Source organism: Triticum aestivum, chromosome 4B (assembly GCF_018294505.1).
Source record: "Triticum aestivum cultivar Chinese Spring chromosome 4B, IWGSC CS RefSeq v2.1, whole genome shotgun sequence".
Lineage (NCBI taxonomy): Eukaryota > Viridiplantae > Streptophyta > Magnoliopsida > Poales > Poaceae > Triticum > Triticum aestivum.
This window is the reverse complement of record NC_057804.1, coordinates 465876473-465899595: the sequence shown is the minus strand read 5'-3', so window position 1 is coordinate 465899595 and position 23123 is coordinate 465876473. Positions and strand designations below refer to the sequence as shown.

General features: G+C 43.5%; 1 protein-coding gene across 1 annotated transcript; it reads right to left on the bottom strand.

Annotated features, from left to right (window-relative positions):
- Positions 1-280: 280 nt before the first annotated feature.
- On the bottom strand, positions 281-1041 carry LOC123094995 (protein RADIALIS-like 3). The gene is made up of 2 exons (XM_044516836.1): positions 684-1041; positions 281-598 (listed from the first exon to the last, which is right to left on the bottom strand). The coding sequence occupies exons 1-2, from the start codon at positions 920-922 to the stop codon at positions 577-579; spliced, it is 261 nt and encodes an 86-aa protein (XP_044372771.1). The 5' UTR covers positions 923-1041; the 3' UTR covers positions 281-576.
- Positions 1042-23123: the final 22082 nt, after the last annotated feature.

Sequence of the window (23123 nt, the reverse complement as noted above, 5' to 3'; positions counted from 1 at the left end):
GTCAAATATCAGCCGTGATGCACTGATATGAGAATAAAATTTGAATCAGTTTACCTTTTTACCCCCAAGCAGAAGGTACTCCCTCGTTTTTTAGTTAGTACTCTCTCGTACATACGTTGGAGTACCAATAGACATCAATCGTTGGATCAAGAGAAATGGATGGCTCACGTTCTTTAGGGGTACTGTAAAGGAGCTCATAATTTATGACGAACATGATAGATGTGTGTGGTTCTTCATCCCCACTCAGAACCAGGCATGCATAACAGCGATACGTATTCAATCATTCATTCGTTCATTCATCGGTAGCAAACATGCCATCACAAAAGCAGTAGTGCAAGCTTTACAGTTTACACCCATATGCACACTGCTGTCACACGCACACGTACGTGCTCTCGTCTCGCGACAGAGCTATACTACTGCATATACTCCCCAAGACCCAAGCATAAAATACTGAGTAGATACGAAGTACATATACACGGCAGCTTGCATGCATAATAAGCTGCTAGCTAAGCTTTGCTCGTACTGTACTTGGTACGTACGTGTCCTTGGTTCGACTGTGTGAACCGCGTGATCCCATCATGTCTGGGGCCGGTTGGCCCTGCATGCGGCGGGACAAAGTTAATCAAGTGAGTACTTAGTCTACTGATCGAAAATCGCTGATGATCGTACACGTGTATGCGTACCTGTTCCTGCCGTTGTTGCGGTTGGTGTTGCTGTTGGCACCGCCGTTGGGGTAACCGTAGCGGCCGGACTCGATGTCGCCGATGTCCTGCGTCAGCAGGTCGTAGTGGCGCCTGACGTCGTCGGCCGTCTTGCCGCCGCCGACCGCCGCCGCCACGCGCTCCCAGAGGCCGGCCGTGTCGCGGCCGTACGTGGCCAGCGCGCGCTCGAACCTCTCGTTCTCGGCATCGCTCCACGCCATGTCCACGACCTTATCTCTACCTCAAAGCTCTCTCGCTACGCTTCCTAGCTCTAGTTTGGCTTCTTGTGGCGACCAATGGATGGATCGACCTGTGGGTTGCTGCTGCCGGAGGAGTACTCGATGGATCCATATTTATAGGGCCGGGGACGAAAGCCGTTGGCTTCGCGGCAACATGGATCTAATAAAAACTGCCGCAAATGGCGCAGCAGAGCAGTGCCGCTCCATTAAACTATCGAGGCTAGCGCTCGCTAAAGTGCTCCGATGCAAATTGCACTAGGCAGACAGGCAAAGGCGACGACGACGTCGCCGCGCGCATCGCCGGGCGGCTACGAGGAATGCTTAGCCATAGCCAGAGCGTGCGCGCGCGCGCGCCGGCCAGCGATTGGGGGATGCGTTTTATTCGACCGGGCCAACGTACGTAGGAAAGCATCGCTGCTTTGGGTGCCAAATTAGCTCCTTATTTTAACTGCCTCTTGCTTGGCTTGATTTGTTAATGGTCTGGAGGGTTAATTGGTTTCCAGATCAGCGGGATCGATGCCAATTCATCCTGGGTTAGCTAGCTAGCGACAAGTTTTCAGCTCTTCACACGAAAGTTTTCATTTGAAGATCTTCGACTCGATCGTGAAGCCAAACTTCATGCAAGAAACCAAGGATTCTCTCCAGTCATTCTCAAACTGTATATATGATGGAGTGTGAGTTACTAGTATTTTTACAGCCAAGAGCCGGAGATCATGGTCGGCAGTCGGCACCACGCTAGCTAGTAGATGCATGGATGGAACTGGATAGTCTAGAATTTTCTCCTCTACAAAACAACTTTTATCTTTTCTTAGGTCAGGACCATAAAAAGCAAAAAATTCCAAGGAGCTAGCTAGATCTTCTTCCTGGATTGTTTGCCTTATATTGAAAAGGAGATGAGCCAATCATGTACGATCCCACAAAATTGGCATGGCCCATGACCGGCACACACAGAGGAGGTTCCATCACAAAAAAGAAGATGGGAAATGGGCCAAGTTGGCCAGCCGACTTTATGCCCAACATTTAACAAGCATACTACGGCACGGCCTACACCCAGCTTTAGGCCCCGAGATTACTCGTTCGGAGGCCATGTACAAAAAGCAAAGCATGCAAATGACAAGGAATGATGCGTCCATTGTTAGTCTGTAATATCTAGCGCAAGTGCCATCGATTCCCTTCAACACTATGGAACATTAACAACTTCGCAAGTGGATTATTATTGCACTTCGTATATGAGATAATCACGCACCAGGTAGCATTGGAATCATGGAATCGTGTCTCTGTTTGTAATGATGGTGTCACTGGGCTTTGGACATCATGCATAGTTGTGGCTAGGTGTAGGTTAGCCTCCAGGCCTGTAGCTATGCACGCATATGCTGCCACCACGAGTGGTGCCTTGATGACTAGTCCTTGTGGGATACTAGCTAGTGATCGGTGATGTGCTTTCAGTTGACTGGTGCTCTACTGTCTAAGTCAGGCAGATTCAGCTACCTATATACCATTTTTTTTCTTTTAATTTGGTAGTGCTGTATTATTTTCAATATCATACTATATGATTCCACGGTAAAGGGAACTTCCCAACCGAACGCAACTACCGCGCCGGTTGAAAGCTAGCTAACCAACCAATGCAAATCACATACTTGATCAGTGAATAGTGACGTGTTCTCCAGGTAGCTAGAGGTCAGAAGAATCAGAGAAAGAAGCTCCACGAGAATGTACAACAATTGGTCCAAGTTATCTGAAGAAACAATTCTACGTACCACCAACGGGAGAAAGGTGGCAAGCATGCCTTGGAAGCTCCTAGACGGAGAAAGGTGAGAATATACATGCAATGCAATGAATTCACCGTCCTCTATAATGCTAGATTTCTTCTCCAAATTCTGTGGGCACACGCCCAAAGATTAGATGCCCCGGCAACTAGATTTTGTGCGTTGCATCAGCATCTACAACTGTTTACGATGACTGAATATATATTTCAACCCATTGTAATTGTTGGCATGGTAATAATTACTTCTGTCGTACCAATCTCTCTACGAAAGAATCTTCCATAAGTTATCTCAAAGAATGTACCGACGCATATATCTCTACGTGCATGCTGTGTTGTCGCCTAACAGCATCCCTCATGTACATGTGTGTTGTCGCCTAACAGCATGTATCTCTACATTTGCCGAAATCACCGGGTTAGACAGTGTTTCTGCACCCAAGTCTAGATGCTTCTGCAGGGAGTGACCAGTAAAACCAGTAAAATCGTTTAAAATTGTAAAAAAAACTCAAAAAATATGAGGGTCGAATGCGCAATGCCCGTGCCACATTTGGTGGAGTTTGAACATTCGAGTTGCTTGTGGCAAAAAAGACAAATTTTAGGTACGTGAGAAAGTTTGAAAACCCGCACTGTTCATAGTTGATTTGTCTTGTTTTTTTTGAGCTCCTTGAATGTCGTTTGCCCATGAATTTTTGCACGCACCTGTCGCACTCAAGCATCTTCAATACAAAAAGGTTTCAGATTTTTTGAATTTACTTACTATTTGTTTTGATTTTATTGTTCATCGGGTGTAGATGAACCCGGGCTCCAAATTGAATTACGGCAGTTTTGTTGTACTCCTACAAACACTTCCAGCGCTCATGCTATACACCGGAGATGGGAAATTCTATGAATCTAGCTAGTTTATAATAATGCAGTAAACAAAGATGACTGACTCTTGGAGCTCACCATAACTCAGGGCAGAGCGTAACCAGCAATGCCACTGCATCCGTTCGTTTGTAGCTTTCCACGTATTGTACGTACCAAACTAAAAGCTAGGCACCATATATTCCTCCTCTACGTAAGCAAATCAATCGAGCATGGATGTCCTGCGGGCTGTGATGAGTGACCGAAGTTTCGCGGTCGCGGGGAATGACAAAATAATTGTCCTTCCTGGATTCGTTTCAACTTTTAATTGCCCTCAAGGTACGTAACGTACAATATTTGTACTCACATGTATATATATGCTCTATCTTACGTGATAAAAACATGTGAGGTACCCTATTGTCCAACCATCCGCCGTTATAGTGATCTCCAGCTGGGGGCAACTATCTTAAAATCAAAACTACTAGGTTTAGGGTTTCACGGAAGCACATCCAAACAAAATTTTATAACGAAACCCCGACCAAATTGCAAATTCGAACATTTGAGAGTGTTTCTGACACCTCGAATCCACCAATCAAACAACTACCCATGGTAGGGAGGCAGAAGCTTGAAATAGTAGTGGATTAACCAGTTGTTCGGCTCATTAGCTTGGTAGGCTTAACAAGCGAAAAAAATGGCTTTGTTCATTTGGAGACCGTTAAGCTCGGGATCACTCATTAGCAGAATTACTCCCTTTTGCTTCAGCAACAAGGTGTTGCAGCCTACAGGACGAGAGTGCGAACCACTTTTTTCAGCTAGTTTCATAGAACTTCCTTGTTTATAATAACAGATTTTGCTCCTAGCACTCCATGCACCCATGATACGGAGCTCCTTGGCTGTTGAATCATGGATCTTTTTTTTTTGAAGCGGGCGTTACCCCTTTCCATTACTGCGACATAACAAAAATACACCATCTGTTCAGAAAATGAGACGGGGAAGAGGAAAGCGAGTTCAAGCTTCGTCGGGAAATTCACTGTGACCACTCGCCATCGAGATTACTCAATGTGGGACGAAAACCCAACAACACCATTGTTGGGGACATAGCATGCAATTTCAAAAAAAAATCCTACGCTCACGCAAGATCTATCTAGGATATACATAGCAACGAGAGGGGGAGAGTGTGTCCACGTATCCTCGTAGACCAAGCGGAAGCGTTAGACAACGCGGTTGATGTAGTCGAACTTTTTCTAGCTCCGACCGATCAAGTATCGAATGTACGGCACCTCCGAGTTCTGCACACGTTCAGCTCGATGACGTTCCTCGCCCTCTTGATCCAGCAAGGTGTCGAGGAAGTAGACGAGTTCCGTCAGCGCAACGGCGTGGTAACAATGATAGTGAAGTAATCCGCGCAGGGCTTCGCCTAAGCACTATGAAGATATGATCAGAGGCGTAAACTGTGGAAGGGGGCGCCGCACACGGCTAACGATTGTTGGTGTGTGTTCTAGGCGCACCCTCCCCATGTATATATAGGTGGGAGGGGGAGCCTTGGGGCACCCCAAATAGAAGGAATCCTAGTTGGGGCCCTAGTCAAATCCCCCCCCTTTCTTATTACCGGAAGGGGGAAAAGGGAAGAGGGAAGGGAGGAAGGAAAGCGGGGGCCGAACCCCCTCTTCCTTCTCCTATTCGGCCTCCTGCCTAAAAGGGGGGCGCCACCCCTTATGGGATGGTGTGCTCCCCTCTTATGGCCCATAAGGCCCATTATTCCCCCGGGGGTTCCGGTAACCCCCCCCCCCCGTAGTACGATAAATACCCGATACTACCCGGAACATTTCGGGTGTCTAATAATATCATCCTATATATCAATCTTTATATATCGATGATACTACCCGGAACATTTCGGGTGTCTAATAATATCATCCTATATATCAATCTTTATATATCGACCATTTCGAGACTCCTCGTCATGTCCGTGATCTCATCCGGGACTCCGAACAACATTCGGTCACCAAATCACATAACTCATATAATACAAAATCGTCATCGAACGTTAAGCGTGCGGACCCTACGGGTTCGAGAACTATGTAGACATGACCGAGACATCTCTCCGGTCAATTACCAATAGCGGAACCTGGATGCTCATATTGGCTCCCACATATTCTATGAAGATCTTTATCGATCGAACCGTTATGACAACATACGATATTCCCTTTGCTATTGGTATGTTACTTGCCCGAGATTCGATCATCGGTATCTTCATACCTAGTTCAATCTTGTTACCGGCAAGTCTCTTTACTCGTTCTGTAATACATCATCATGCAACTAACTCATTAGTCCCTTTGCTTGCAAGGTTTCTTATGATATGTATTATCGAGAGGGCCCAGAGATACCTCTCCTATACTCGTAGTGACAAATCCTAATCTTGATCTATTCCAACCCAACAAACACCTTCGGAGATACCTATAGAGCATCTTCATAATCACCTAGTTACGTTGTGACGTTTGATAGCACACAAGGCATTCCTCTGGTATCCGGGAGTTGCATAATCTCATAGTCGGAGGAATATGTATTTGACATGAAGCGATCATAATGCTAAGCTAACGAATGGGTCTTGTCCATCACATCATTCTCCTAATGATGTGATCCCATTCATCAAATGACAACACATGTCAATGGTTAGGAAACTTAACCATCTTTGATTAACGAGCTAGTCTAGTAGAGGCTTACTAGGGACACAGTGTTTTGTCTATGTATCCACACATGTATCAAGTTTCCGGTTAATACAATTCTAGCATGAATAATAAACATTTATCATGATATAAGGAAAATATAAAATAACAACTTTATTATTGCCTCTAGGGCATATTTTCTTCAATCTCCCACTTGCACTAGAGTCAATAATCTAGTTCACATCGCCATGTGATTAACACCAATAGTTCACATCTTTATGTGAATAACACCCATAGTTCACATCGTCATGTGACCAACACCCAAAGGGTTTACTAGAGTCAATAATCTAGTTCACATTGCTATGTGATTAACACCCAAAGAGTACTAAGGTGTCATCATGTTTTGCTTGTGAGAGAAATTTAGTCAACGGGTCTGTCACATTCAGATCCGTATGTATTTTGCAAATTTCTATGTCTACAATGCTCTGCATGGAGCTACTCTAGCTAATTGTTCCTACGTTCAATACGTATCAAGACTGAGACTTAGAGTCATCTAGATTAGTGTCAAAGCTTGCATCAATGTAACTCTTTACGATGAACTCTTTATCACCTCCATAATCGAGAAAGATTTCCTTAGTCCTCTTTAAGTACCTAAGGATAATTTTGACCACTGTCAAGTGATCCACTCATGGATCACTATTATACACCCTTGCCAAACTCATAGCAAGGCACACAACTGGTCTGGTACACAGCATGGCATACTTTATGGAACCTATGGCTGAGGCATAGGGAATGACTTTCATTCTCTTTCTATCTTCTGTCGTGGTCGAGCTTTGAGTCTTAATCAACTTTATACCTTGTAATACAGGCAAGAACTCCTTCTTTGACTGATCCATTTTCAACTCTTTCAAAATCTTGTCAAGGTATGTACTCATTGAAAATCTTATCAAGCATCTTGATCTATCTCTATAGATTTTGATGTCCAATATGTAAACAACTTCACCGAGGTGAAAAACTTTTATTCAAGTATCCTTTTATGCTATACAGAAATTCTATATCATTTCCAATAAACAATATGTCATTCACATATAATATTAGAAATGCTAATAGCTCCCACTCACTTTCTTGTAAATACAGGCTTCTTTGAAAGTCTATATAAAACCATATGCTTTGATCACCTCATCAAAGCGTATATTCCAACTCCGAGATGCTTGCACCAGTCCATAGATGGATCGCTGGAGCTTGCACACTTTGTTAGCACCTTTAGGATCGACAAAACCTTTTGGTTGCATCATATACAACTCTTCTTTTAGAAATCCATTAAGGAATGCAGTTTTGACGTCCATTTGCCAGATTTCATAATCATAAAATGCGACAATTGCTAACATGATTCAGATAGACTTAAGCATCGCTACGGGTGGGAAAGTCTCATCGTAGTCAACTCCTTGAACTTGTTGAAAACCTTTTGCGACAAGTCGAGCTTTATAGATAGTAAAATTACCATCAGCGTCAGTCTTCTTCTTGAAGATCCATTTATTCTCTATGAGTTGCCGATCATCGGGAAAATCTACCAAAGTCCACACTTTGTTCTCATACATGGATCCTATCTCAGATTTCATGGCCCCAAGCCATTTATCGGAATCTGGGCTCATCATAGCTTCTTCATAGTTTGTAGGTTCACCATGATCTAGTAACATGACTTCCAGAACAGGATTACCGTACCACTTTGGTGTTGATCGTGTTCTGGTTGACCTACGAGGTTCTGTAGTAACTTGATCTAAAGTTTCATGATCATCATCATTAGCTTCCTCTCTAGTTGGTGTAGGCATCACGGGAACAGATTTCTTGGATGAGCTACTTTCCAAATTGAGAGAAGGTACATTTACCTCATAAAGTTCTACTTTCCTCCCACTCACTTCTTTCGAGAGAAACTCCTTCTCTAGAAAGGTTCCATTCTTGGCAACAAAGATCTTTCCTTCGGATTTGTGGTAGAAGGTGTACCAAATAGTTTCTTTTGGGTATCCTATGAAGATGCACTTCTCCAATTTGGGTTCGATCTTATCAGCTGAAGCTTTTTCACATAAGCATCGCAACCCCAAACTTTAAGAAACGATAGCTTATGTTTCTTGCCAAACCACAGTTCATACGGTGTCGTCTCAACGGATTTAGATGGTGCCCTATTTAACGTGAATGCAACTGTCTCTAATGCATAACCCTAAAACGATAGTGGTAAATCGGTAAGACACATCACATATCGCACCATATCTAATAAAGTATGGTTACGACATTCGGACACACCATTACGCTGTGGTGTTCCAGGTGGCGTGAGTTGTGAAACTATTCCACATTGTTTTAAATGAAGGCCAAACTCGTAACTCAAATATTCTCCTCCGTGATCGGATCATAGAAACTTTATTTTCTTGTTACGATGATTCTCCACTTCACTCTGAAATTCTTTGAACTTTTCAAATGTTTCAGACTTGTGTTTCATGAAGTAGATATACCCATATCTGCTCAAATCATCTGTGAAGGTCAGAAAATAACGATACCCGCCACGAGCCTCAACACTTATCGGACCGCATACATCTGTATGTATTATTTCCAATAAGTCATTGGCTCGCTCCATTGTTCCTAAGAACAGAGTTTTAGTCATCTTGCCCATGAGGCATGGTTCACAAGTATCAAATGATTCATAATCAAGTGATTCCAAAAGTACATCTGCATGGAGTTTCTTCATGCGTTTTAAACCAATATGACCTAAATGGCGGTGCCAAAAATATGTTGCACTACCATTATCAACTTTGCATCTTTTGGCGTCAATATTATGAATATGTGTATCACCACAATCAAGATTCAATAGATATAGACCACTCTTCAAGGGTGCATGACCATAAAAGATATTACTCATATAAATAGAACAACCTTTATTCTCTGATTTAAATTAATAACCGTCTCGCACTAAACAAGATCCAAATATAATGTCCATGCTGAAGGCTGGCACCAAATAACAATTATTCAGGTCTAAAACTAATCCCGAAGGTAGATGTAGAGGTAGCGTGCCGCCGGCGATCACATCGACCTTGGAACCATTCCCGACACGCATCATCACCTCGTCCTTAGCCAATCTTCATTTAATCCATAGTCCCTGTTTCGAGTTATAAATATGAGAAACTGAACCGGTATCAAATACCTAGGCACTACTACGAGCATTAATAAGGTACACATCAATAACATGTATATCAAATATACATTTGTTCACTTTGACATCCTTCTTATCCGCCAAATACTTGGGGCAGTTCCGCTTCCAGTGACCAGTCCCTTTGCAATAGAAGCATTCAGTTTCAGGCTTAGGTCCAACTTTGGGATTCTTCCCGAGAGTGGCAACTTGCTTGCCATTCTTCTTGAAGTTCCCCTTCTGTCTTTCAGCAAGATCAAATCAACTATCATCCAACATGATCCCAAAGGCTTTACTTGGCACTTTATTGAAACAAAAACAATAAAACGTGATTACTACTGTGGGATAATCATGTGAACACACAAAAATAGTAGATAAAAGTGTTGGGTTGTCTCCCAACAAGCGCTTTTTTTAATGCCTTTTAGCTAGGCATGATGATTTCAATGATGCTCGCATAAAAGGTAAAAGTTGAAACATAACAAGAGCATCATAAATCATAAGTTCCTCTCTCATAATAATTTTCAGTAGCATCATGAATAGATTCATCCATATAACCATCGCATAAAGCATTATTTTCATGATCTAAAAGCATAGAAAATTTATTACTCTTTATGGCATACATGTCATCATAATAATCATCATACATAGCAACATTATTCTCATCATAGTCAATTGAAACCTCTTCCAAAATAGTGGATGTATCACTAAATAAAGTTATGATCTCTTCAAATCCACTTTCATCGATAATGTAATAAGATTCAACACCCTCCAAAATTGTGGGATCACTACTACCTAGAGTTGACACTCTTCCAAACCCACTTTCATCATTGTAATCATCATAAATAGGAGGCATGCTATCATTGATGTCTACTACACAACCTTCTTCTTGTAGACGTTGTTGGGCCTCCAAGTGCAAAGGTTTGTAGGACAGTAGCAAATTTCCCTCAAGTGGATGACCTAATGTTTATCAATCCGTGGGAGGCGTAGGATGAAGATGGTCTCTCTCAAACAACCCTGCAACCAAATAACAAAGAGTCTCTTGTGTCCCCAACACAACCAATACAATGGTAAATTGTATAGGTGCACTAGTTCGGCGAAGAGATGGTGATACAAGTGCAATATGGATGGTAGATATAGGTTTTTATAATCTGAAAATATAAAAACAGCAAGGTAACAAGTGGTAAAAGTGAGCACAGATGGTATCGCAATGCTTTGAAACAAGGCCTAGGGTTCATACTTTCACTAGTGCAAGTTCTCTCAACAATAATAATATAATTGGATCATATAACTATCCCTCAACATGCAACAAAGAGTCACTCCAAAATCACTAATAGCGGAGAACAAACGAAGAGATTATTGTAGGGTACGAAACCACCTCAAAGTTATTCTTTCCGATGAATCCATTTGGCTATTCCTATAAGTGTCACAAATAGCCCTAGAGTTCGTAGTAAAACAACACCTTAAGACACAGATCAACCAAAACCCTAATGTCACCTAGATACTCCAATGGCACCACAAGTATCCGCGGGTATGATTATATGATATGCATCACACAATCTCAGATTATTCTATTCAAACCAACACAAAGAACTTCAAAGAGTGCCCCAAAGTTTCTACCGGAGAGTCAAGACGAAAACGTGTGCCAACCCCTATGCATAAGTTCACAAGGTCACTGAACCCGCAAGTTGAACACCAAAACATACATAAAGTAGATCACGTGATATCCGATTGTCACCACAGATAAGCACATGCAATACATACATCAAGTGTTTTCAAATCCTTAAAGACTCAGTATGATAAGATAACTTCAAAGGGAAAACTCAATCCATTACAAGAGAGTAGAGGGGGAGAAACATCATAAGGACCAACTATAATAGCAAAGCTCGCGGTACATCAAGATCGTGCCAAATGAAGAACACGAGAGAGAGAGATATATATATATATCAAACACATAGCTACTGGTACATACCCTCAGCCCCGAGGGTGAACTACTCCCTCCTCATCATGGAGAGCGCCGGGATGATGAAAATTGCCACCGGTGATGGATTCCCCTCTGGCAGGGTGCCGGAACAGGCTCCCGAGAGGTTTTAGGTGGCTATAGAGGCTTACGGCGGCGGAACTCCTGATCTAGGTTATTTTCTAGGGGTTTCTGTATTTATAGCAGGGTTTGGCGTCGAGAACAAGTTAGGGGGACCCATGGGGAGTCCATGAGGCACAGGGGTGCGCCATAGGGGGGCGCCCCCCACCCTCGTGGGCCCCACGGGACTCCCCTCCAATAACTTTTTGTTCCAGTTTTTTTATATTTTCCAAAAAAAATCTCTGTTGATTTTCAACACATTTCAAGAATTTTTATTTCTGCACAAAAACAACACCACGGTAGTTCTGCTGAAAACAGCGTCAGTCCGGGTTAGTTCTAACCAAATCATACCAAAATCATGTAGAAATATTGTAAACATGTCATGAATACATCACAAATTATAGATACGTTTGAGACATATCAATCATCATAATACATTTTCTTATCAAAAGTAGAAGGAATCAAAGGGTCATATTCATTATAAAAAGCATCCCCAAGCTTGGGCCAAGCATTATTTTTAGCAAATAAATCTTCAATGATTTCATACTCATCAACCATAGCATCCCCAAGCTTGTGGTTTTGCATATCATCATAATCATTACTAGCAATAGCATGAATGGCACTAATGGCATAGCAAACATTATTATCGTATTCTTCCAAGCAAGTGCCAAAAAGATTTCCAATATCATAAGAGACATCATTGTCTTCCCAATCGTAATCATCACAACAAGTAGTAGGCATCACAAAATCATACTCAACATCATCATCCTCCATCAACATATTGGATTCACTTTCATGAGGCACAATGGTGATAGGAGAAATATTACTTGGGAGAGTTACCTCTTTACTTCTACTTTTTCTTCTTTTCTTTTTCTTCTTCACCACCTCATCTGTGGGTTTAATCAAATTTTCTGACCTTCTTGTTGAAGAGATTGGTTGGATAGGAAGCTGCTCCTCGTTACCTGATTCATCATAATAAACACTAGGAGGGTATTGGGAAATGTTTTCCCTTTCATTAGTACTCTCTTCATGCTCTATTTGTTTTCTTATCTTTAGATAGTTGGCAATATAAGGATTCTCAATGCAATTTACCACACAAAACATATAAATTTCCTCTAGATCAGAATTAAGAATTATGTTGAGATTAAATTTTGGAATACCCTTAGTTATATGTTTCATTTCTTCATATCCCAAAAGAAGACTAAGCTCTTTATAATGCTCAAGGGTAATCAAGTTATCACAATGTTTGGACACGATTTGATCGTGAAACAAATAGCATTGGAGATTTAAATGACCATGTTCATTGCAAAGTTCACAAGGATGGAGAAAAATATTAAATCTTTCAGCACAATCATCTACCCTCTCTTGCAACTTTTTCATTTCTAAATATTTATGCTTCTTACAAAACATATCTTCCCTTTTTGGTGTGTGTGTGCACTCCCAATATACTCCACAAAAATTAACATCCTTGTAGGAGACATCACTATCATGGCTAGTGCAATCATCATTAACATCATGGCTAACAACATTGCAATCATGCTCATCATTCATGCCAATCATTTTATTAAATTCTTCTTCTATCAATTGAGCACAATTTTCCGAACCATCATTTTCGAGAAGGATATTATAAAGATGATCAATAATATGATGCAACCTTAATTCCATTTTTTAGTTTTCTTTTATAAACCAAACTAGTGATAAAACAAGAAACTAAAAGATTTTGATTGCAAGATCTAAGATATACCTTCAAGCACTCACCTCCCCGGCCACCGCGCCAGAAAAGAGCTTGATGTATACTATGCAACTTTATTCTTGTAGACACTGTTGGGCCTCCAAGCGCAGAGTTTTGTAGGACAGTAGCAATTTTCCCTCAAGTGGATGACCTAAGGTTTATCAATCCGTGAGAGGTGTAGGATGAAGATGGTCTCTCTCAAACGACCCTACAACCAAATACAAGAAATCTCTTGTGTCCCCAACACACCCAATACAATGGCAAATTGTATAGGTGCACTAGTTCGGCGAAGAGATGGTGATAAAAAGTGTAATATGGATGGTAGAAATATATTTTTATAATCTGAATAAATAAAAACAGCAAGGTAGAAAATAGTAAACAGGCACAAAAACGGTATTGCAATGTTGGAAAATGAGGCCTAGGGTCCGTACTTTCACTAGTGCAATCTCTCAATAGTGCTAATATAATTGGATCATATAACCATCCCTCAAAGTGTGATGAAGAATCACTCCAAAGTTCCTATCTAGCGGAGAACATAAGACGGAATTGTTTGTAGGGTACGAAACCACCTCAAAGCTATTCTTTCCGTTTGATCTATTCAAGAGTTCGTACTAAAATAACCCAAAGATATTCTTTCCGTTTGATCTATCCTAGAGTTTGTACTAAAATAACACGAAAGCAAATTCAGATTTATAATATTCAATCCAACACAAAGATCTTCAAAGAGTGCCCCAAGATTTCTATCGGAGAAACAAAGACAAGAACGTGCATCAACCCCTATGCATAGATTACCCCAATGTCACCTTGGGAATCCACGAGTTGAGTGCCAAAACATATATCAAGTGAATCAAAATGATACCCCATTGTCACCACGAGTATTCAATTGCAAGACATATATCAAGTGTTCTCAAATCCATATAAGTATTCAATCTGATGACAACGAAATCTCAAAGGGAAAAACTCAATTCATCACAACAAGATAGAGAGGGGAAAACACCATATGATCCAACTATATTAACAAAGCTCGCGATGCATCAAGATCGTGACATCTCAAGAACACAAGAGAGAGAGAGAGAGAGAGAGAGAGATTAAACACATAGCTACTAGTACAAACCCTCAGCCCCGAGGGTGGACTACTCCCTCCTCATCGTGGTGGCCACCGGGATGATGAAGATGGCCACCGGTGATGATTCCCCCCTACGGCAGGGTGCCGGAACGGGGTCTAGATTGGATCTCATGGATACAGAGGCCTTGCAGCGGTGAAACTTCTGGTCTAGGGCTACCTCGAAGGGTTTTGGAATATTTGGGAATTTATAGGGTGAAGAAGGGGTGCGGGAGGCCACCGAGGTGGGCACAACCCACCTAGGCACGCCTGGGGGCCCAGGCACGCCCTGGTGGGTTGTGCCCCCTCGGGGAACCCCCCAGGTGCTGCTCTGGCCCATCCTGAGTGTTCTGGTCCATCAAAAATCTCGAAAAATTTACGCGGTGTTTGGACTCCGTTTGATATTGATTTCCTGCAATGTAAAAAACAAGCAAAAAACAACAACTCGCACTGGGCACTGGGTCAATAGGTTAGTACCCAAAAATGATATAAAGTTGCTATAAAATGATTGTAAAACACCCACGTATCAGTGTGGTCCCCTCTTATGGCCCATAAGGCACATTATTCCCTTGGGGGGTTTCGGTAACCCCCGGTAGTCCGATAAATACCTGATACTACCCGGAACACTTTCGGTGTCTGAATACTATCATCCTATATATCAATCTTTATCTCTCGACCATTTAGAGACTCCTCGTCATGTTAGTGATCTCATCCAGGACTCCGAACAACATTTGGTCACCATATCACATAACTCATGTAATACAAAATAGTCATCGAACGTTAAGCGTGCGGACCCTACGGGTTCAAGAACTATGTAGACATGACCAATACACCTCTCCGGTCAATAACCAATAGCGGAACCTAGACGCTATATTGGCTCCCACATATTCTATGAAGATCTTTATCGGTCGAACCGTTATGACAACATATGTTATTCCCTTTGGCATCGGTATGTTACTTGCCCGAGATTCGATCGTCGGTATCTTCATACCTAGTTCAATCTCGTTACCAGAAAGTCTCCTTACTCGTTCCGTAATACATCATCCCGCAACTAACTCATTATTAACTTTGCTTGAAAGGCTTATTATGATGTGCATTACCGAGAGGGCCCAGAGATACCTCTCTGATACTCGGAGTGACAAATCCTAATCTCGATCTATGCCAACCCAACGAACACCTTCGGAGATACCTGTAGAGCATCTTTATAATCACCCAGTTACATTGTGATGGTTGATACCACATAAGGCATTCCTCCGGTATCCGAGAGTTGCATGATCCCATAGTCGGAGGAATATGTATTTGACATGAAGAAAGCATTAGCAATAAAACTAAATGATCATGATGCTACGCTAACGAATGGGTCTTGTCCATCACATAATTCTCCTAATGATGTGATCCCGTTCTTTGATTAACGAGCTAGTCTAGTAGAGGCTTACTAGGGACACAGTGTTTTGTCTATGGTTAGGAAACTTAACCATCTTTGATTAACGAGCTAGTCTAGTAGAGGCTTACTAGGGACACAGTGTTTTGTCTATGTATCCACACATGTATCAAGTTTTCGGTTAATACAATTCTTGCATGAATAATAAACATTTATCATGATATAAGGAAATATAAAATAACAACTTTATTATTGCCTCTAGGGCATATTTCCTTCAACCATTACATCAAACCATCATCACCAACTACTGCAGGCTTGTCTAGTTTTGAAACCAACGTAAAATTGAGGAAACGCCCACATATGAGCATCAAAATATACCACACCCCCCAGCTAAACGAGTGCACCCTGAGATGAGCTAGAGAGTCTTGGTCATCTCCTTTCCTTTCTTCAGCGAGATCTATCTTCGTGGTACGCTGTGCCATAGATTTGCATCACTCTTGAGGCACTATTCTTCAGCATGGTCCCTCCTATCCTCAGGTCATCTGCGTCCCTCTTATGTTTCATCAGCCCTTCCCAGCAACACAGAAGAGCACGAGTGGAAAATGTGCATTCAAATGGGGTTTTAAGAGGAATGAATTCAAATGTAGCTCTATTGTGGCAAGTCCAAATAGCCCAGCAAATGGCTGCGATGTCAACCATATAGAATATCTCTCCATCTGGCAAAAAAGAATGTCACCAGGAGTAAGCTTGCCACATGTTGTTAGGACATAAGTCAGTACCAAACATACATGCCACAGCTCTCCAGGTCCTGTGACGCCCCCAATTCAATCATACACTAATCATACACACAAATGTGTACAATCAAGATTAGGGACTCACGGGAAGATACCACAACACAACTCTAGACACAAATTAAAATAATACAAGTTTTATATTACAAGCCATGGGCCTCGAGGGCTCGAATACACAAGAGTCAACGGAAGCAACATTATCTGCGTACAGACATGAGTTAAACAAGTTTGCCTTAAGAAGGCTAGCAAAAAAGCAACATCTATCGAAAAGGCAAGGCCTCCTGCCTGGGAGCCTCCTAACTACTCCTGGTCGTCGATGGCCTCCACGTAGTAGTAGGCACCCTCGGTGTAGTAGCAGTCATCATCGAAAGTGGAGTCTGGATCCTGGGCTCCACCATCTGGTTACAGCATCCGAGAAGAATGGGAAAAGGTGGAAAAAAGGGAGCAAAGCAACCGTGAGTACTCATCCAAAGTACTCGCAAGCAAGGATCTACACTACATATGCATCGGTATCAATGAAATGGGTAGTATCTGTGGACTGAACTGCAGAATGCCAGAACAGAAAAGCCTAGCCTATTGAAGACTAGCATCTTCAAGCAGCTCGAAGCATCTTGCAGCAATCAGAAGAGTATAGAATAGTAGTTTATATTTAACAAACATGTTGTAGAAATAATACCCAGAGATCCTTCCCCGACTCCCTGCGGGAAAGCAATCTTGGAGCCACATATCCATTACATGCCTCAACATTTAGTATCCAGTTCTAGTTGTATCGATCAAGATACAACTCCGAGCGTCCGGTTACTGTGGACCCGGCTATTCAAATAGATCAATCTTCCCTGCAGAGGTGCACCAACTTACCCAACACGCTCAATCAACTCCGGCCGGACACACCATCAGGTCATGACCGCCCTCGACCGATCAACACACCGTAGTCCTACCTAGGCTCAACAAAGAGGCTAGCACGTCTGAAAGCACAGGTGCTCCCTAGGTGGTTTTGGTAATTAATGTCAACATATCTCTTGTTGGACTAACACGTTTATCTAGTATGTTTCAGATAAGTTCAACAATGGAGTGGCATGGACTAAAGGATGTGGGAACTCTTTCAAGATGCTAAGGACAAAGGATTGGCTCAAGCTTCAAGCTCAAGACTCTTCATTTTACATTTTAGTGATCCAAGATCACATTGAGTCTATAGGAAAAGCCAATACTATCAAGGAGGGATGAGGTGTTGCTTAATGAGCCTCTTGCTTCATGTGCTTAGTGATATGCTCCAAATACCCTCAACTACTTTCCCACTTCCACACATATGTCCTAAACCTAAAGTCAAACTCGGCCCCACCGATTCTTTCTATCCGGCGCCATCGAGTTTGGATGTCTTAGCCACTGCCACAAACCCTAGGCAAATCGGTCTCACCGATAGGGATCTCGGTCTCACCGAGATGGGATTGTAATCTCTCTGTGTATGTCCATTACCAAAATCGGTCTCACCGAGTTTGAGCAATCGGTACTACTGAGATTACAATGCAAACTTTCTGGTTGACTTATTATCAAAATTGGTCCCACCGAGTTTGATAATCGGTCCAACCGAGTTTGCCTGACCAACTCTCTGGTTAGCTAATTACCAAAATCGGTCCTACCAAGTTTGTGTAATCGGTCTCACCGAGATTACGTTATGCCCTAATCCTAACCGAATCGGTCCTATCGAGTTGCATTTCGGTCCCACCGAAAATCCTAACGGTCACTAGATTTGCCGAATCGGTCTGACCGAGTTTCTCAATTCGGTCCTACCAAGTTTGGCAAGTTGTGTGTAACGGTTAGATTTTGTGTGGAGGCTATATATACCCCTCCACCTCCTCTTCATTCGAAAAGAGAGCCATCAGACTAAACCTACACTTCCAACTTACCATTTCTGAGAGAGAACCACCTACTCATGTGTTGAGGCCAAGATATTCCATTCCTACCATATGAATCTTGATCTCTAGCCTTCCCCAAGTTGCTTTCCACTCAAACCCTCTTTCCACCAGATCCAAATCCTATGAGAGAGAGTTGAGTGTTGGGGAGACTATCATTTGAAGCCCAAGAGCAAGGAGTTCATCATCAACGCACCATTTGTTACTTCTTGGAGAGTGGTGTCTCCTAGATTGGCTAGGTGTCACTTGGGAGCCTCCGAAAAGATTATGGAGGTGAACCAAGGAGTTTGTAAGGGCAAGGAGATCGCCTACTTCGTGAAGATCTACCGCTAGTGAGGCAAGTCCTTCGTGGGCGACGGCCATGGTGGGATAGACAAGGTTGCTTCTTCGTGGACCCTTCGTGGGTGGAGCCCTCCGTGGACTCGCGCAGCCGTTACCCTTCGTGGGTTGAAGTCTCCATCAACGTGGATCTACGATAGTACCACCTATCGGAACCACGCCAAAAACATCCGTGTCTCCAATTGCGTTTGAATCCTCCAAAACCTTCCCTTTACATTCTTGCAAGTTGCATGCTTTACTTTCCGCTGCTCATATACTCTTTGCATGCTTGCTTGCTATGTGCTGTGAATGTTAAACTTGTGCCTAAACTCCACTCAAACTTTAAAGAAACTTAAAAACTGCAACTTTGGTACTTAGTGTCTAATCACCCCCCCTCTAGACACCTCTTCTCAAGGTCCTACAACGTCGTTCTACATCCTTAATGCGAAGGTGTCATAGGACAATTGTCCTTTGCCATCCTGTGCGTTGCGAGGGCGGCCGGTGAGCAGACCTGGCAACCTCATTTAAATAAGGCAAGTGCTTATGTAGTCCAACCCAATGCACGCCGCTCCATCACTGACCCCAGTGAGCTTTCGGCTGATAGATATGATGCAGAGTGCTCGTACTTATTCCTGCATGGTGGTCAGCGCACAAAAGGTTAGAGACCTACTCGGATCAAATATTCAAACCGTTAGTGAATTACGAGCGTGCGGTAACGAGCAGAGACTCACGATCAATGTGACCATGTCACCCCGTCTCGTGGACTTACGGCAAGGGCTACGAATGCCCGGCTACGCCACAGAGTTATCTGACGGGCACCTTCCAGGTCAACCCGACTCCACATCACTCGCAAATATGCTCGCGCGGGTACCCCTCAGGGCCGACCCAACTTTAGTATCATGGTTATGTGGTAAAGCCATAGTAACCGTGTGTCCAAAACACCAAGGGGGAACCCCGAGGGATCACCCTCGATGGAATTCCACCTGATGTAATCGTCAAGGTGAACCTAGGAGGAATCACCCTCGAGGTCCACTCTTGATGAGTTGCACGACAACGCCGTTATCGGGAGTGGTGAAGGAGGAATCACCCTCGATGACCATAGCCGATGAACTAACCTACAAGGTTAACATCAGAAGTGCTGATGAGGTACCACCCTCGACACTCGATAGTAACTCTGTAGTGTTGTACAACAAAGGGGGGTGATGTGCGGTGTCGGGGCCTGGACGTCGATCACGTTGATCGAGTCATCAAACATAAAGTAGGGCAACTGGGACAAGGTGGGGGGTCACTGATGGATCTCTAACCAACCTATACTAAGCAATTTAGAATAAGCCGGTAAGGTATGAAATTAGGTAACAAAAATAGGCTATGCATCAGAATAGGATCATACAAAGGCGATAGCAGTTCTAATGCAAGCAAGAGTGGGAAAGAAATGGGTGATATCAGAATGAACAATGGGGGTTTGCTTTCCTAGAAGCTTTCCTGAAAAGGAAGCTTTCCTGAAAAGAAATGGGTGATATCAGAATGAACAATAGTTGATCACAGGGGCAGCATCGGTCTCAGGGTCTACTGGAGAGAAGAGGGGGGAGAAACAGTAAATACAGAGCAAACAGATGCATCACTAAGCATGACATGATGATATGCAGAACTAGGGTTGACCTAACGTAGTACTACATGTTGCAGACGGAGGGGAAAACATCTGAGGATTAATTCCCGATGTTAGGCAGATTCCGGACAGGTTAAAAGAGGGGACTGTTCCATGTTCTGCATGCTAGGGGCATGTGACAGATGAACGGACCGTGTATTCGGAATCGTTGGATATTTCTGAGCAACTTTCATGTATAAAGTTTTTTTATCCAAGATACGGTTTAAATTCTACGAATTTTCAAAGAATATAACATTTTCTGGAATTATTTAAAATAACAGAAAACAATTTTATGTCACATCTTTTGTATTCCGAATATAATCATACGTGCTTATTGAAAAGAACTTACATGCCATCTTTTGTCCTACCCTCCCGTGGAAGCGGGGTCCTAATGGAAACTAAGGGATATTAAGGCCTCCTTTTAATAGAGTACCGGACCAAAGCATTAACACATAGTGAATACATGAACTCCTCAAACTATGGTCATCACCGAGAAGTATCCTGATTATTGTCACTTCGGGGTTGTCGGATCATAACACATAATAGGTGACTATAGACTTGCAAGATAGGATCAAGAACTCACATATATTCATGAAAACATAATAGGTTCAGATCTGAAATCATGGCACTCGGTTCCTATGACAAGCATTAAGCATAGCAAAGTCATAGCAACATCAATCTCAGAACATAGTGGATACTAGGGATCAAACCCTAACAAAACTAACTTGATTACATGGTAAATCTCATGCAACCCATCACTGTCCAGCAAGCCTACGATGGAATTACTCACGCACGGCGGTGAGCATCATGAAATTGGTGATGGAGGATGGTTGATGATGACGACGATGACGAATCACCCTCTCCGGAGCCCCGAACAGACTCCAGATCAGCCCTCCCGAGAGAGATTAGGGCTTGGCGGTGGCTCCGTATCGTAAAACACGATGAAACTTTCTCCTTGATTTTTTTCTCCGCGAAAGAGAATATATGGAGTTGGAGTTGAGGTCGGTGGATGTCCAGGGGGCCTGCGAGGCAGGGGGCGCGCCCAGGGGGAGGGGGCGTGCCCCCACCTCGTGGACAGGATGTGGGCCCCCTGACACTATTTCTTTCGCCAATATTTTTTATTAATTCTGAAAAAGTTGCTCCATGGATTTCCAGGACATTCCGAGAACTTTTATTTCTGCACAAAAATAACACCATGGCAGTTCTGCTGAAAATAGCGTCAGTCCAGGTTAGTTCCATTCAAATCATGCAAGTTAGAGTCCAAAACAAGGGCAAAAGTGTTTGGAAAAGTAGATACGACGGAGACGTATCAACTCCCCCAAGCTTAACCTTTGCTTGTCCTCAAGCAATTCAGTTGACAAACTGAAAGTGATAAAGAAAAACTTTTACAAACTCTGTTTGCTCTTGTTGTTGTAAATATGTAAAACCAGCATTCAAGTTTTCAGCAAAGATTATGAACTAACCATATTCACAATAACACTTAGGTCTCATGTTTACTCATATCAATGGCATAATCAACTAGCGAGCAATCTTTACCTACTAATAAACCACTGATCGTTTCTGGTCATCTGTCGTCGCACGTTTTGCAGAAAAGCCTTGCAGTTTCCGGGAAATCAACTCGTGGTCCCGATTTAAGTGTATTTGGGAAAACATTTTGATTTTAAAAATTAACCCCTAGATTTATTAGAATTCAACCCGCGCTCCTTTGTTCATCTTATCCAGCCAGTGGCAGAGAAGGACGAAGGGGGTTACCTTCGGCTGGGCTGTCGCCGGTGAGCTCATCGGTGGTCCGGCTCTGCCCTCCTCCTCCGGCCCTCTCGGCCTCTCCTCCGCCTCCAGTATCCCAGGCCCCCCTTTAGGTGCATCCCCATCCCAGCATCCGTGCTCCCCTGTCCTTATTGGCCAGTAGCCGCGGTGAGGCGCTCATCGGCCGGCAGCCATGGCGCCACTGGGTGGAGAAGATTGGTTGTGGCGTCAGATCTTCCCGTCGTCCGGTTCATCTCGTGCACCGCCACGTCCACCACTTCGCCCCCCGTCGCGCGCGCGAGTGCGGTCGTCGTGTATATGGCGCACATCCGCCCCGGCTCCCCGGGACCTGCCATGCTCAGCCCTCCGCTGACGACCACATCCCACCTCACGTCAAGCACCTCCGGCGGCAAAGAGGTCAGCGCTAGCCGGCAGCCCAACTTGCGCACCATCCCCGTCAGGCTCCGGCACATCGGGCTCGACCTCGCGCGCCGCAGCACCGCCCATGCTGTCGGACGGGTCAGGGTACCTTGCCCGCTGGACGGCCACCGAGACGCTGGGGCCACGCCCAACGAGCACACCATGCACGCTATCCGGTGAGTGCCTCTCAAAGGGGTGACACGCAGATAAGCTTGTTCACCAGGTTGATAAGTTGAACCCCAGTGTTTCCGGTCATAGTTGCTCTTCTGGCGGGACTGGGCCACCTTGAGATTATCCCGGACAATTCGAACCTGCTCTTCAGCTTGTTGGATGATGTCTGGACTAATGAGCGTCCGTTCCCCTGTTTCTGACCAATTCAGAGGGGTTCGGCACATATGTCCATAGAGTACCTCAAAGGGAGCCATCTTCAAGCTGGCTTGATAGCTATTGTTATAAGAGAACTCCGCGTAAGGGAGAGATTCTTCCCACTTCTTGCCGAAAGAAATAACACAAGCCCGAAGCATGTCTTCCAGAATTTGGTTGACTCGCTCGACTTAGCCTTCAGATTGGGGATGATAAGCAGTGCTCCAGGTAATATGAGTTCCCATTGCCTCTTGG